We start from the raw sequence: 14,871 nt of genomic DNA, 5'->3' as shown, positions 1-14,871 counted from the left end.
GTCAAAGGGGGGAAATTAGCTAAGGAACAGGGGGGGCGACCAGGTCAGGAGGGTCGGGAGGAAGTAGCGGCGGGGAGGGGGGGTTGCCACCAGCGGTGGAAAGTCTAGGGTTCAGGACAGAAGCACGACCATCAGGGAACCAGCGGTTCTCCATTGGGAACCGTGTCAGAGAGCTTTTTTAGTGATCGATGTGTTGAGTACATTGTTAAAAATGTCCAAAATGTTGTTAGATAGTATAGAAATTGCCACTCAGCTAATTCAAGATTTAAAATCATATAATTAAAATTTTCAGTAATTAGGAGATTCACACGTTTTACCAAAACCCGACCCATATATAGCTCTAATGGTTCCCGTTTTGATCAGGATATTTCACTTGGCTTAATCTATTTTTCTCCTTCTCTTGATCGTCGTTTCTCTATATTTTTATTGGGAAAAATGTCATTTAAACCATGAACTTTTAAATTTTCGTCATTTAAACCATGAACTTTGTTGTAGGCCATTTAAAGCATCAACTTTTGTTGATTAGTTTTTTTAAAAACATGAAATTTCATTAACCAAGCTAAAAAATATATGACATTAAATCCGATAATTGACATAATAACAAATGTTACTATACCGTTAATCACTCCGTTACTGACAAAACGATATCGTTTTAATGAAAGTTTTAATTCGAGAAAATGTCATTTAAACCATGAACTTTTAAATATATCTCATTTAAACCATGAACTTGTAAATGTATGTCATTTAAATCATGAACTTTCAAATTTATGTCATTTAAACCATTTATATTTAACATTTTTGAAATTATATAAAAATTTTATATTTAAAATACTTATAAATAAGTGTATGTACAACATCCCACATCGGGCAGAAAATTTTTAGACGATGTCTAAGATCCATTATAAATAAGAATAATATGCTTCCAACTACAAATGAGCAGGAAGCTTGACTTATCAGGCGTCCAAATTTAAAAATTTATAAGATTTTAAACAACCTATTGGGATTTGACATGTTATTGATTAACATTTTTTAAATTGATAGAATTTTTATATTCATATTTTTAAAACAACTAATCAAAATGAGACATCTCAATATTCACATTTTTTAAATTATGTAAATTTTTTATATTAAATTACTTATAAATAAGTGTATGTACAATGTCCCACATCGGCTATAAAAATTTTAGACAATGGTTGAGAACCATTATAAGTAATACTAATATGCTTACAATTACGAATGAGCAGCAAGCTTAAAATATTATAATTAATGAAACTTCCAATTACTAATATTATTCTTATCTATAATGGATCTTATAATGGATACTTATCAGGCGTCCACATTTTAAAAGTTTAAAATGCTATAACTAACGAAACTTTTAAAAGGTTCAAAAATATTATAATTATTTAAACTTTATAGTATGTAAAAAAAATATTATAAATACCCCCATAGAAAGTTTAAAGTATTATAAATATTTAAACTCTATCAAACGTTTAAGTGTCATTAATATTTTACTCAAAAAAAAATCAAAATGTTATAAATATTTAAACTACATCTAAAATTTTAAATATTATAAATATTTAAACTCTATTAAAAATTAAAAATTTAAGTATTCTTAAATATTAAATATTTGATTTTGAAATGTTCTTGTGTATGACTTTATAGATGATTTGATATTGTTTCAGTAAGTTTTTATTTTTGGGTCTAAGAAAGAAGGATTGATGACGCAAGACCTTGATTTGATGTTGTTTGAGTTAATTTTTGATGTTTGAAGGAAAAGGATCGACGTCAAACACATTTTTTATTAGATATACATGTGTTCATATTACTTTCTCTGCAAGCAATTTGCAATTTTGTAGTATTAAAGATTTAGGTTCAAGAAGTTTCAATACATGTGGATCTAAAACCGAGTAAGTATACAAGTGAAGGTATCAATAATTGAGTATGTGTGTTGTCTATGCTGATCCATGAAATTTTATGAGAAAATAGGTAATGATTTTGGTCTTGGAGTTTGATGGGTTAACAAGTTATTTGGTAGTCTAAAAATATGTTTTAAATGATTATTTAGTGGAAGAATGTGAGAAAGCTGATGAGGAACAGAAAGAAGAAGAAGATAGCGAAGAACCGGATGGGAAACGTAATAATCACAATTATTATGAAAATTTGATAATGAAAATGACGAAAAAATATGAAGAGTAAGAAAACAGTGGAAAAAATACACAAAAACATAGATGGTGACGATCATTTAAATATGAGAAAACGAGATTAATATATGATTCTAAAAATGTTTTGTTTAGTATATGCAAGATCACCAGTTCGAGTGTCCTATCCGACTAGCTTGGACGTTCAGTCAAAGCTATGATTCTTTTAATCAGATTTGAATTTTTAGCACAACTGATTTTTCTATTTTTTTAAAAAATTTTGTGTATCCGAAATAAAAAGTTGAACTTAATAGTATTTTAAAGTTTTCTATAAAATAATATTTCGTAACTGTCATCAACCATATATAATTTTCACCAAATTATATCAAATAACCTCATGTATAGCGTGAGTTCAAAACCTAATTATATATTGATAATTTTAATAATTAAACCAATTCTCTTATGACATTATATAAAATAGTTTAAATATATGACTTTTACATACGATGTCTTCTGACCAAAAGAAACAAAACTTATAAACATGTTTATTTTGATATTAAATATTAATTTATTGTGTTTCAAAGTAGTAGCCTTGAAAATCTGTAAACCCCATGTCTATCATCAATCCTTTGGGTCGGCTCCACTCGTCAAACAAAGCTGTGGGTCGGATCTAAGAAAATAAATAATAATAATTCACATGAGAATTTTCTTTTGTCATGTAAGTGATACGTTGAAAAAAAAACAAAACCAATTATCTTATTTGTAGATGATTCAACTAAATACCTGTTCAATTCTCAAACGAGCTACTCTTCTCTCGTTTTCAATGTTTTTCTTTTTTTCTTGCCGATTCTGTTGAGCATCTACATTGTAGTTATCTGATATGTCCTAGAAAGTAGATCCGAACCATAAAATCAAATAAAAACTCACAATAAAAAATAACAAAGAAACATAACTAGATTTTTAGGTTTTTTACCTGAAACCTCGGTTGTTTTAAATTTTCTTGCACCTCTCCTCTCTGCCTCTCGAGGTTCCCCATACTTGGTTTCTGAAGATTGTCTTGAACTTTGATGCAATTCATTCGAAAATCCTACCATATTTGTTTTGAAGGAAAAGCAACGAGCTAAGTTAAATGACTCAGGATCATAACTAACTGAGATTTGTAGAATAAATTAAGAACATCACAATCAAGTGTTATTCATTTTCTATACCCTTGCACACTTGAAATATCCCAACTCATGGCGTCTTGGTGATCTACCTCCAAACCTTTCTCTTGATTCATTGGCTCTCCGAACCGGACTTCTAGACTGAGAATCGAAATCAAAAGAAAAGGTTATAATCAAACAAATAAAATATAACTATGTAAGAACTTAGTATCTTTACCCTCTTCCTCATCTCAACATCTTTATGTTTTTGTTGTAGCTGAATCCCTTGCGCGTCTTTGTTAGAGCCTTGGTGATCACGAAACTGACCCACTTCGTTAATTCCAAATCCAAAATCTTCTTCCTTCTGGTTTTGTTTCGTTACCCTCTTCTCTTGCAAGTATGTTGACTTTGTTTTGTACCTCCTCCATGAATCCTTAGGTTTCAAACTCGAAGTTCTACCCTGAGAATCAAATTTAAACAAAACGTTAAACTAAAACTAATATGGTCATGGCTTCTCGCCTTGGAAAATCATTTTAGTCTATCTCACATTTCATGAAATCGTTGCTAAGAATAATTTAGTACTCGTGATGAATTTACCTGTTCTCCAACATCCATTTCCTTTGGGTGATAGAATTGACATTCTGAACCTTTCCGACAAGCTCCTCTCTTAAAAAACTACGACCAAAATGCATATAGAAAAAGGAGTTGTTTGGAAAAACATCATTTCAAAAAATTAAAATAATAATGGTGAATATTTCAGTAAAGACAGGACAAAAGTAGAAAAAAAACAGGGCCTATGGAGAGGTCGGAGACCCAACGGATAGACCCTCTCTCAGGATATTCAAATGGGTCGTAAGCAAAAGGCCCATATCCATGTGACCACATAGTAAATGAGTAGCAATTACGCATCTAAGGAGAATTGATCCCTGGTCTGGACCAACAGGGCAACTCTTCCAACCAGATGGGAACCACTAACCCACCACCATGTAATTGACGTAAATAAGTTACCAAAACTAGAATAAGTAGTAGTAGTTTTGCTAGATAGACGCTATGCTTAAGTCGAATGCATCAAGGCAGAACAAAGTCATCATCTTATAAAGTTATAATGTAGTCATACCACAACAACCAATCAAACTAACCAGATTTGAAATGATAACAAAATTCCAAAAAGTGTAGTACCTTACAATCCGGCTTCTGATCAATCATTTTCGAAAGCTCCTGTTTGTAGTAATGGAATACAATTAAGAAGATGTAGAAAAGCTATAAGAAACGATGAGAATTGCAATTTATAATACTCAACCAAATTCGTAGATAATTTTCTTTCTTACATGTAGAGGAGGATGATTGAAACGACACTCGCTTCCATAACCACACAGACGATGTATTTGATAAAACGCACAAACTTTTTCACCTGGACGAATTGGATACGCACTCGATAACACTTGTTCATATCTCCCATGAGTTCTCTCATCAAGCAATATTTTGGATTCCCTTGCTCTCCAATCTGCAGTTCTAGCCTGAGGGTATCAAAATCCAAAAGAAAACGTAAGAAAATAAAGCGTTATTGCATGAGACCTTAGTTTTTTAACCATTTGCCATAGCATCCACTCTGTTTCATGGCTTCTCCTTTGCATCTGAACATCACTTACTCTTTTATTCAGATTTTCTCTTGTGTATGACTCTGCATCTGAATATTCGGCACCAGGGATCTGACCCTCTTTGCTTATTCCATAACCCGAGTCTTCGTTCTCCTGAAAATTATCGTATTGAGACCTTTGTGTCATCATAATAAGACAGAGTAAATAACAGAGTATATAAGTTTATGGTTCAGGTTCTTTACCATTTTCTCTGGATTTGTTTCATTTCTCCTACCATTTATCTCATCAGATCTACTTCCAAATTCATTCGGTCTCGATTTCAAAGGTTGTCCCTGATAATCAAAAATAAATGAAATGTTAGCCTTATTTCTCAACTCATTTTTATGGCATCATGGACTTCTTTTTTTTAGTCAACAACAAACAAAAACTAGATTGATTCAGACGAGCCAATGCGAAGGGACATTGTTTACATAGGTCATGAAGCACGTTTCAGCATGTACATGCCGCACCAAGTTGTCATGGACTTCTCTTGTGATTATAAAGACCAATTTAAGTAAAACCATAACATCAAATCAAATGAGCAAACAAGTTAGAGGAAATATGGATCAACAAAGTATTATACCTTTGTTTCTTTCATGGATCTCTTAACTATGTTATTGGAAATTATTTGCTTTTGTCGTCTCTTCAGCTTATTTCTCTAGAAATAAAACCAAAGAAATGGTTTACTCTATAAACTTAGTCCAGAAAGATATATGGTATTCAACACCTAAAATTATAAAAAGGTTTCCTTAAAAATTTAAGTATTCCTTGATTATTTACAATCAATAGGATGTGTCCCAGAATACATGTAGATGCATATTTAATGACATTTGAACATTTTGATGTGTGGCTTTGTTTAGCTGAGTTAACGTCATGTCCAATTTAGTTTGGTTGACGAAATTGATGTCTAAAAAACTCTAGTCAATGAAAGTTGATTTTAAAATAACTTCTATTAAGGTATATGGTTTAAATGACTTTAACTTAAAAGTTTATAGTTTGAATGACATTTTTCTAAATTAAATCTCTTTTTTCATTCATTCAAAAAAAAAAAAATCTTTTATCAAAACAACGTCATTTTGTTACTGATGAATAAATATTTATGGACCAAATAACACAATGCTCAGTTATTAGATTTAAAGTTATGTATGTTTTTGTTTGGTCAATCAAACTTAATGTTTAAAAATTTAAGTCAACAAAAATTGATACGAAAATTGTTGTTTAAATGCCTAAAACAAAATTCATAGTTAAAATGTCAAAAATTTAAAAATTTAGGATTAAAATGACATTATTCTTCTTTGGAATTTTGCACCACGTGATTTCATGTGTTATTTTTAGGCGGGAAAATGTTTACGGGTACTAAGGATTTTTTTGTTTTCTTTTTCTTTCGGCAGCTACTCTGTTACGGTTTTTTTTTAAATATAACCAATAGCTGAGTTCCAAAAATACCTAAAACAATTTCTAGTACATTGATAAGTGATAACGTAAGGAATTTAATTTCGAAGTTGGTTTTTTACGAAATCGTGTACATGAGTAAAACTAATATCACCAATTCTAATAGCTGAAAGTGAGAAAACGCTGATCACATCAAATCCTAATTGTGCATCTTTTTACAGTAAAGATAGATCAGACGCAGCTAGAAGTCATGTTCTCATATGACTTTCCATTTGAACTTTGAAGTCTTCTCTTTTTCCCCCGGCCTAGCTGACAAGTAAAACTGTGAATCTCATACAGTATATCGATCTTTAGCATCACGACCAAGAGCTTTTGCATCCTCCTGAAAATTATTTTGGACAAGTCACAATAATGCAGTTTAAATGAACATAAAGATGTTGCAGAAATAACAAAGAGGCCATAAATACATGAACTATGAATCCAATTGTCTCATCGTAACCAAGAAGTTCCTTCCACTGCTTCCCAATGCTTAGCTGCAACAACACCGCCAAAAAGATATCAGTCCGAAAAGAAAAGCCTCAAATTAAAAGAACCTATCTAGGCCCTTTGTTAACTGACACAACAAAACCCCATCGCCACAAAATAAAACCAACAAATGTTTTTATATGAACATAAGAAGGATCAGATTCTCTTTTCCTGTAGTCTCCCTATTAGTTTTTGTTTACAGACCTCAGGAAATTCGCTAACTACATGTTGTGTTTCCACAGGCTTACCTGAGCCTCCTCATTTGCAGCGTTCTTTGTCCACAGAGAGATCTTGTCCCCTCTCATCCTGAAGTTCAAAACTGCCCCACAAATCTCACCTCCTTGATCAAATTGCTCACCAACCAACGCAAGTAACTAAAACAAGGAGAATAAAAAACATCACAAGATGCATCAAACAAGCAGCATGACCAAGGGAAAAAACTACAATGAACTTCCGGAAGTTACAAATACCGTGTTAAGCCAATTGGATTCTAGTGTAGCTTTAGGAAACATCATACTCCACTTCCCTCCATTAGCACAGATAGGATCTTCCCATTTTGGTTCAATCTTATGTTTGAAGCAGTAGAGATCTGCCCCAGGAACCCACTTGGTTGGAGAATGGATGTTATTGTAAAGACTGCATCAAGTAATCAAGAACAGCCCTTTAAACTTATGCCTTCATCACATATAAGGAACCTAAAACGCAGAAAAAGAACTCGGTACAAAAACCAAACTTAGCTTCTTAGATGGTAACAGTTACGAGCAGATGATTAATAGTTCTAATGTATACAGTATACTCCTTAGTAAAGACTACGAAACTTGAAAAAACTCCAAGAAGCAAAGGCTCTATAAGGTAAGTCTAAGACAAAGGCACAAATGCATCCGTAACCATTAGAATCATGAAGCTCAGCTATCGAATCCCTCAATTTCTACTGGTTCTGACTTAGACTATCTCAAATTCACTCCAGCTTAGATTTGTTCTCAGTGAAACCAAAGATCATAGCAACGGAAAGGGAATATTAAACATCAATCTCACCTCCAGAACTCCTCGATAGAAGAGAATGTATACAAAGATCTCAAAGAGCTTCCCCATGTGACTTGATTCGATTTCGAAGATGGAGTATCGAACCAAAATGCCCAAGAATTCTGGAACAAGTGCGATTTCTTGATTACGGTTGTTGATTTCTTCGACGCGTTGTCGTTCCCACCGGAAAGGATCGATTTCTCCTTCGACGGACCTTCATCTTCGACGGAGGAGATAGCCTTAATCGCCGGGACATGCTTCTCTTTGAGGATAGGGTTCGTCGGGGTGTTAGGATCGATGTTCTCTGCAGCCATAATCGTCGATACTGAAGAATCTTCAACCACCACCATTTTTTCTCTCGGCTCGCTCGCTCACTGAATCGGTTAGTTACTTTGCCGTTCGCTTCGCTCCGTCGAGTCTGTTCACAGTTACAGACGGAGATGAGAGAGACAGAGAGAGAGAGAGAGAGAGACAGAGAGAGGTTTTTAATATAAAGCCCAGCTACAGTATTGTTCCACTATTCAAAATTTGGCCCATTAAAGGCCCATATTCAAATGCGCGGGGATTTTTTTTTTTTTTTTTTCATTATAAAGCAGAGCTATGCATGTGCAATTTGAATATGGCCTATTTAATAAAAAAGCCATGGTTTAATTGTATCTTTGATGCTGTCAAAAAAAAAAAAATTGTATCTTTGATGATATAAAAAATTTCTTTTTGTTTTCTCGAATTTTAGATTTAATATATATCTGATGTAATGGTTAATTATCATATTATATCACAAAATAAACTTTTTTTTTTTTGTCAACACAAAATAAACTTGATGTAGAAAGTCAAATCAGCCCAAATAATGTAATGGGGTTACTGATTACAATTCTTGGTATTTAAAACCTAAATTGCTGGAAGAGTAAAAAAAAATGTATATCCAAAACATCTTAGGAGAAGGGAATTAAGGCTCTTTTTTCACAATCTCTACAAGAGATTTCTTATATTGTTCGATCAATTCCCTGACACAAAGATTTTAAGAAGACAATTATATAAGTAATTAACTGCAAAACCAATCAATCTGATCAAATAAAAAGATGACATAATTTAAACAACTTACTTTCTTTGTTGAAGCCATTGTTCAGTTTCTTCTAGTTTTCCCTTTTGGTCATCAGCATACTTGTGAAAACAAGAAAACCCCGTTAGCAAAAACCAGACCAACTTTGTTCTGATCTAAATGCAATGTCGAAAATTTTCTTTCATAATAATGAAAAATAATTTACCTCATTAGTGTTAGATCCTAGGGATCTTGAAATCGAATTCAAGATCAGTTGACACTTGCTGAAATGGTTATTCACTTCAGTCATCTGCAAGGCAATTCATTCCACTTTAGACAATTAAACATCCAAGAAAGAAACCCTAGAGATCCTAACAGATTTTGGATTTTTGTTTTTGCGTGTGTAGAGAATAAACAAAGAAAAACAAACCAGGGCATCCGAATTATGATCTCGTGTTCCAGCTTCAATCGCATCTGCTAATGTTTCCACCGACTGCGAATACAAGATATTAAATACTAAACCCCAAGAAGAAGAAATTGATTCATCTACTTTTGTGTTTTTACCGGATAGAGATTAAAATGAGAAGCTAACAACTCTTGTTGCTGCGGAGTCTTCACAGATGGTTGTTGTTGCTGCTGCGGTGTATGGTTCTGCATCCCTGATTGTGGAGTCTCCATCCCTGATTGTTGTTGCTGTTGTTGTTGTTGATGAAACTGTAAAGTCGAGCACACGATGGTTGAGGTCGATGTATATATATATATATATATATTAGAGATAAATATGAAGAAATTTTATAAGCCTAAAGAAATGATATTAGACTCCCTATATTTACGGGATATTAGTATATCCTCAAGAGATATAATTCTACACATTCATTATATAAATTATATAAGTAAATCGAAATAATAAGATTTCACAGTAAGGAACCTGCAGATTGTGTTGAGCCTCTGTTTCATTTTTGCTTTGTTGCTGCAGATTGTGTTGAGCTCTCTCTGTCCCCTGGCTTTCAGTATTTCTCTGCATCTGATTCTGCGGATTCTCTTGCTCTCGGATTTCCTACGAATACAAATCATGGACTCTAAATGATCATTGAACAAAATAACAACAAAGTTATGTATATATATTATATTTTATACCCCTTCCTCAGCCTCTAGATCTTCAAATCTTTCTCTTAAATCAGGCTCTGCGGAATCCGGAATAGTTTTCGCCTGAGAATGAATATGTCATATAAGTAAAACAGAAAACAGCTATACAAAAAAAAAAAAAATCACATTAAATATATCATGTTACCCTCTTCTTTGGCCTGGATCCTGATTCTGTTTCGTAACTCCTCGGAGTTCTTCTACGCTGAGAATCAAAACGTTCAAATCAAAACCAATATGCGATGGACATGGACCGTGGATGGAGAAGAGACATTTGATGGAAACTATCTATATATACCTCCTGATACCTAGGTTCTGCACCATCCCTGTGTTCCTTTATGTGTTGATATAGACATATTGAGCCGAACTTACATTCCCGTCTCTTAAAATACTATACATGTAAAAGAAGAAGTTGTTGGAACTAAACAAGTCTCTGTTTTAAAATCAGAAAAAAAGACTAAACCAGGCAAGAGATTCTTATTTAGCTCTTAAATGAAGTTTACAAAACTTTATTAAGTTGTGTTACTTTTTACTAGATGATCAGGTTTGTATGAGATTATCCAACCTGACAAATCTTCACACCATTCCTCTTCGGAAACTCCTATTAACATGTTTGAAAGCGGGGTAAGCAAAGAGAGAGACAAATTTTTGCAACTTTTAGATAACTCAGCCAAACATAGGTAACTTCTCTCACCTTTGGAAGATGACGAGGATGATTGTACCAGCAACGTCTTCCAAAGAGACACAGACCAGTTTCGAGGTAAAACTGACAGTCTTTTTCTCTGGGACGAACTGGATACGCTCTCAGATCCCTCTCTAAAGATCAAGCAATATCAACATCCAAACTTGGATCACAAGAAACCAAACAGTATCGGATTATATTATGAATGTATCTCCTCAAGATTAGAGATAATACCGCTGCTTTTATCAGAAGATGATGACCTCGAACCGAGCCTCTCACTACTAGCTCCATGTCTCTGTTCCTGAGAAATTCGTTATCGACTCTTGTGTTTATTTATTTTCTTCAAAAACAATCCACAGTAAAAAGTTCTTGTTCAGTTATCTTTTACCCTATTTTTCTCGTCACGCCTCAAATCCGTAGCTCGTCCCTGTGAAATCGCATCGTAAGCTGAGATCAACAGTGGAAATTCTTGGTTCAGTTTCTTTACCTTAGTCTCTTTAACTGATCTTGACTCTGTTTCATCGCTTCTTCCTCTAGCTTCTCGCGGATTCTCTCGAGCGTCTGCCATTAAAGTTGAGATGACGTTGTACTCGTATCACTTTCTTGAAGAATAGCCTAAAATCTTCTATTACTCCGTTTCGTTTCTTTTGTTTCTCTATTATATCTCAAAGAATGGTTTTGCTTCTTTAGTTTTCAGCCGGAAACTGTTACGCCGTATCTTGTTAGTTTTTTTTTTTATCTACAATATTATTTAATTATTTTTTTCGTCTATTTTTACGTTTGTTTACTATATTATAGTTTTGCAAAACTGAAACAACGAAAGCATAACCTAATTCTTCTCAACACTGCCTCTCTAATGCTATCTCCCTGTCTCTGCTCCCGCACTTGAGCCTCTCTCCATTGCATGATTCCCCTCACTATTGGATCGGTTAGATGACTACTATTATCTTTGACTTCTCCTCTTGATATCTGCTCCTGAAGGTTGTTATAGAGCCTCTGGCCTATTTTTAAAAAGTTATGGTTAATTGTATATTTGATGATAAGCAACTTCTTTTTGTTTTCTCGATTTTTAGGTTTAATATATCTAATGTAATGGTTTACCATATTACAGATATCCCAATCAACCCGATTAAAATGTAATGGTATACTGATTACAATTCTTGGTATATAGCACCAAAATTGCTGATAGAGTAAAAAATAATAATGTATGTTCCAAACATCTTAGGAGATAATATACAGTATATGGAAGTATGGAACTAAGGCTCTTTCTTCACAATCTCTTCAGCAGATTTCTTCCTCAATCAATGCCCTGACACAAAGATTTAAGAAGATAATTATAGTTAAGAGCAAAACCAATCAATCAGATCAAATTAAAAGATGATATAAAATGTTTTAAATAAATTGCATCACTTACGTTTTTTGTTGAAGCAATTGTTCACTTTCTTCTAGTTTTCCCTTTTGACCATCAACATACTTGTGATATAAGAAATTTCGTTAGCAAAAAACAAGACAAACTTTGTTCTGATCCAAATGTTATGTCAAAACTTTTCTTTATATAATTAATGATTTACCTCATCATTGTTAGATCCTAGGGATCTTGAAATCGAATAAAAGAGCTGTTGACACTTGTCGAAATGGCTATCTACTTCAGCCACCTTCAATGCAATTCCATTTAAAACAATTCAACATCCAAGAAATCCTAGAAATCCAAATAGCGACTTGGATATTTTAAAAAAGAGAAACAAAGAAAACAAACCAGGGCATCAGAATTCTGATCTCGTGTTCCAGTTTCAGTCGCTTCTGATAATTTTTTCACCAACTGCAAATACAAAAAATTAATAATATAATCAAAGAAAAAAGAAATTTTATTCATATAATTTTTTTTCTTACATGATAGACATTAAAATGAGAAGCTAACGATTCTTGTTGTTGTGGAGTCTGCACAGATTGTTGTTGTTCCGGTGTATGGTGCATCGTTGTTTGTGGCGTCTCCATATCTTATTGTTGTTGCTGCAAAGTCAAACACGATCGTTGAGGTCAATGTATATATAAAAAGCAAGTGAACCTCTCTTCTTGTGGCAACATATATATATTAGAGAAAAACATGAAGCTTATAATTTATGTATAAAGAGATATAGTAGTTTTCTATATTTATGAGATATTGATATATCCTAAAGAGATAGTATAATTTTATATACACATAAGAAGTTACTCGAAATAACTAATCAAATCAAAATTGATATATAGTATTCTGATATATCATAATATGTTACTTGAAATAACTAATGATATAACCAATAGCCAAACAATATGCTTTCAAACAAGAGTTAAATTAAGAGAAATGCATAAACAGTGATTTTTTATAGTCAAACTGCCACTTTGTTCGTTTCTTTCCCACATTGCCACAAGTGCTCATTTAAAAAGATATCAGTGTCGCTCGATAAATATTATGTTTTTGATAGACAAGATGCAGATGATCGACAAGATGCATATGATCGACAAGATGCTAATGATGGACATGATGCAGATGATAGACAAGATGCATATAATAGACAAGATGCGGTTGATAGACAAGATGCGAATGATGAACAAGATGTGGATGATGGAAAAGATGCAGATGATGGACAAGATGCGGATGATGGACAAGATGATATGGAGAAGGATGCCAGCAAGAAATCCAATCCTCCACATCATCTTTTGGTCTACCTTCATCCACATCATCCTCTTTTGGTCCACCATCCTCGACATCTTCTTTTGGTCCACCATCCTCCATGTTATCTCCTTTTCCATCATCCACATTCTTTTGGTCCATCATCCTCCACATCTTCTTTTGGTCCATCATCCTCCACATCTTCTTTTGGTCCATCATCCTCCACATCATGTTCTTCTTCATTGTCTTCTCATCCTTCTCCCTATCATCTTGTCCATCATTCTCTGTATCATCTTGTCCATCATCTGCTTCTTGTCCAACATCTGCATCTTGTTTAACATCCGCATATTTTCCATTATCTGCTTCTTGTCCACCATATTATCCATCATCCGTACCTTTCCCGCCAAAACCATGAAAAAGACACAATTTTCCCGCTTCTTTGCTTCGTTATTATCATGAGGGCAAAACCGTCTTTTGACACTATGCAAAAAGTTGTTTTGTAGCATTTTTTTTAAAGGTTTTGAAAATGTGGCATTGATGAAAAGTTTTTTAGAAAATGTGGCACTTTTGGCAAAAATTCCTTCAAACAAAGCTATCAAGCAAATAACATCAAACAACAATCAATAGTCAAGACACCTCCATTGTTGGATGTGTGGAGAGGATGAGTGTCCTAAAAAAATAGTTTAGACACCCATTTGTAGAGGCGTCTTCTTAAGACACTCTATTAAACTAATAATAAATTAATATAAGAACTTATACCAATAGAGATGTTCTAACATGTTACTCGTCAGAATTTCAGGAGCCGCATCATGGCCACATGTATAGTTTTCCTCTCGGACCTGCAACAAGCAATCATGCAATATACATATCCATGATATTCTTGCAGGTTATTCCTCTAACTACTAAACTCTTCACTTCTTTTATCTCAATCTATATCCACATATCCTCAACTATATCAACCTATCAAATCTCCACTTTCTAACAACCTAGCATCACTTTTTGGTTCTCACATAATCATCACATAGTCTCATCTTATGCAAAACATAGCCTCAAAAACCAGATAACATTTAGCTATACTACATCTACACCATACAGAGAAACCAAGAAAAACTACAAATATATAAGTCACATCCTCACTTTAGCGATAACAAGAAGGGATCCTCAACAACTCCTTATGCTTCCTCTCTTTGCCTCCTCGATGATTCTCTCTCTTTCTCTCTCTGTCTCCTCGATGATTCTCTCTTCTTCTCTCGATCGGCACTTTGGGAGTTGTAGATCCTTCTTCTAGAGACTATCACTTACATAGGAGAAAAGATTAATTAGGGTTTCTAAAAAAATGTCTAGTTTACCCTTATTTTAATTAATCATAATTAGAACTTGGGCCATATTAAATGGGCTTGAGTTTGAGATGTTACAGTTATTTTGTTCAGATTAATCTTCATTAAAATTTTTGCCATATGAAATGGGCTTGAGTTTGAGATGTTACAATTACCCTCTTCT

General features: G+C 33.5%; 4 protein-coding genes across 6 annotated transcripts; all 4 read right to left on the bottom strand.

Annotated features, from left to right (window-relative positions):
• Positions 1-2,584: 2,584 nt before the first annotated feature.
• On the bottom strand, positions 2,585-5,622 carry LOC147946859 (putative zinc finger CCCH domain-containing protein 10). The gene is made up of 11 exons (XM_087495635.1): positions 5,501-5,622; positions 5,121-5,210; positions 4,930-5,031; positions 4,609-4,797; positions 4,460-4,498; positions 3,878-3,955; positions 3,519-3,740; positions 3,347-3,442; positions 3,112-3,225; positions 2,922-3,023; positions 2,585-2,808 (listed from the first exon to the last, which is right to left on the bottom strand). The coding sequence occupies exons 1-11, from the start codon at positions 5,513-5,515 to the stop codon at positions 2,707-2,709; spliced, it is 1,149 nt and encodes a 382-aa protein (XP_087351761.1). The 5' UTR covers positions 5,516-5,622; the 3' UTR covers positions 2,585-2,706.
• Positions 5,623-6,610: 988 nt separating this feature from the next.
• Positions 6,611-8,338, bottom strand: LOC104776989 (eukaryotic translation initiation factor 4E-3-like). Its single transcript, XM_010501170.3, has 5 exons — positions 7,870-8,338; positions 7,305-7,470; positions 7,083-7,208; positions 6,777-6,842; positions 6,611-6,691 (listed from the first exon to the last, which is right to left on the bottom strand). The coding sequence occupies exons 1-5, from the start codon at positions 8,205-8,207 to the stop codon at positions 6,641-6,643; spliced, it is 747 nt and encodes a 248-aa protein (XP_010499472.1). The 5' UTR covers positions 8,208-8,338; the 3' UTR covers positions 6,611-6,640.
• Positions 8,339-8,803: 465 nt separating this feature from the next.
• Positions 8,804-9,574, bottom strand: LOC104776988 (mediator of RNA polymerase II transcription subunit 9-like). Its single transcript, XM_087496560.1, has 5 exons — positions 9,461-9,574; positions 9,327-9,389; positions 9,123-9,206; positions 8,960-9,018; positions 8,804-8,861 (listed from the first exon to the last, which is right to left on the bottom strand). Exons 1-5 carry the CDS (start codon positions 9,572-9,574, stop codon positions 8,804-8,806), a joined length of 378 nt encoding a protein of 125 aa, XP_087352686.1.
• Positions 9,575-11,833: 2,259 nt separating this feature from the next.
• Positions 11,834-14,701, bottom strand: LOC104776987 (mediator of RNA polymerase II transcription subunit 9). 3 transcript variants are annotated; one of them, XM_010501166.3, is made up of 7 exons: positions 14,509-14,701; positions 14,131-14,210; positions 12,612-12,731; positions 12,478-12,540; positions 12,293-12,376; positions 12,136-12,194; positions 11,834-12,030 (listed from the first exon to the last, which is right to left on the bottom strand). In XM_010501166.3, exons 3-7 carry the CDS (start codon positions 12,714-12,716, stop codon positions 12,003-12,005), a joined length of 339 nt encoding a protein of 112 aa, XP_010499468.1. In that variant the 5' UTR covers positions 12,717-12,731; positions 14,131-14,210; positions 14,509-14,701; the 3' UTR covers positions 11,834-12,002. The 3 variants fall into 3 exon arrangements, with proteins under 3 accessions (XP_010499468.1, XP_010499469.1, XP_010499470.1); XM_010501167.3 differs by having other exon boundaries at positions 14,149-14,210; positions 14,509-14,647; XM_010501168.3 differs by lacking the exon at positions 14,131-14,210 and having other exon boundaries at positions 14,509-14,700.
• Positions 14,702-14,871: the final 170 nt, after the last annotated feature.

The sequence above is a fragment of the Camelina sativa genome, chromosome 3, assembly GCF_030686135.1.
Source record: "Camelina sativa cultivar CO46 ecotype springtype chromosome 3, ASM3068613v1".
NCBI classification, from domain to species: domain Eukaryota; kingdom Viridiplantae; phylum Streptophyta; class Magnoliopsida; order Brassicales; family Brassicaceae; genus Camelina; species Camelina sativa.
The sequence above is the reverse complement of the archived record's forward strand: the minus strand, read 5'-3'. Positions and strand labels throughout refer to the sequence as shown.

Excerpts from the sequence above, each read along its gene's own strand:
- LOC147946859 (XM_087495635.1), bottom strand. Across the intron at positions 5,032-5,120 it reads AAACAAATCCAGAGAAAATG|GAGAACGAAGACTCGGGTTA; the intron begins GTAAAGAACCTG and ends GATAATTTTCAG. Across the intron at positions 3,024-3,111 it reads TAAAACAACCGAGGTTTCAG|GACATATCAGATAACTACAA; the intron begins GTAAAAAACCTA and ends TCTACTTTCTAG.
- LOC104776989 (XM_010501170.3), bottom strand. The coding sequence starts at position 8,207 with ATGGTGGTGGTTGAAGATTCTTCAGTATCGACGATTATGGCTGCAGAG. Across the intron at positions 7,471-7,869 it reads TCTATCGAGGAGTTCTGGAG|TCTTTACAATAACATCCATT; the intron begins GTGAGATTGATG and ends TACTTGATGCAG. Across the intron at positions 6,692-6,776 it reads CAATTGGATTCATAGTTCAT|GAGGATGCAAAAGCTCTTGG; the intron begins GTATTTATGGCC and ends AATAATTTTCAG.
- LOC104776988 (XM_087496560.1), bottom strand. The coding sequence starts at position 9,574 with ATGGAGACTCCACAATCAGGGATGCAGAACCATACACCGCAGCAGCAA. Across the intron at positions 9,390-9,460 it reads CTCATTTTAATCTCTATCCG|TCGGTGGAAACATTAGCAGA; the intron begins GTAAAAACACAA and ends TTGTATTCGCAG. Across the intron at positions 8,862-8,959 it reads CAATGGCTTCAACAAAGAAA|GGAATTGATCGAACAATATA; the intron begins GTAAGTTGTTTA and ends TCTTTGTGTCAG.
- LOC104776987 (XM_010501166.3), bottom strand. The coding sequence starts at position 12,716 with ATGGAGACGCCACAAACAACGATGCACCATACACCGGAACAACAACAA. Across the intron at positions 12,541-12,611 it reads CTCATTTTAATGTCTATCAT|TTGGTGAAAAAATTATCAGA; the intron begins GTAAGAAAAAAA and ends TTGTATTTGCAG. Across the intron at positions 12,031-12,135 it reads CAATTGCTTCAACAAAAAAC|GGCATTGATTGAGGAAGAAA; the intron begins GTAAGTGATGCA and ends TCTTTGTGTCAG.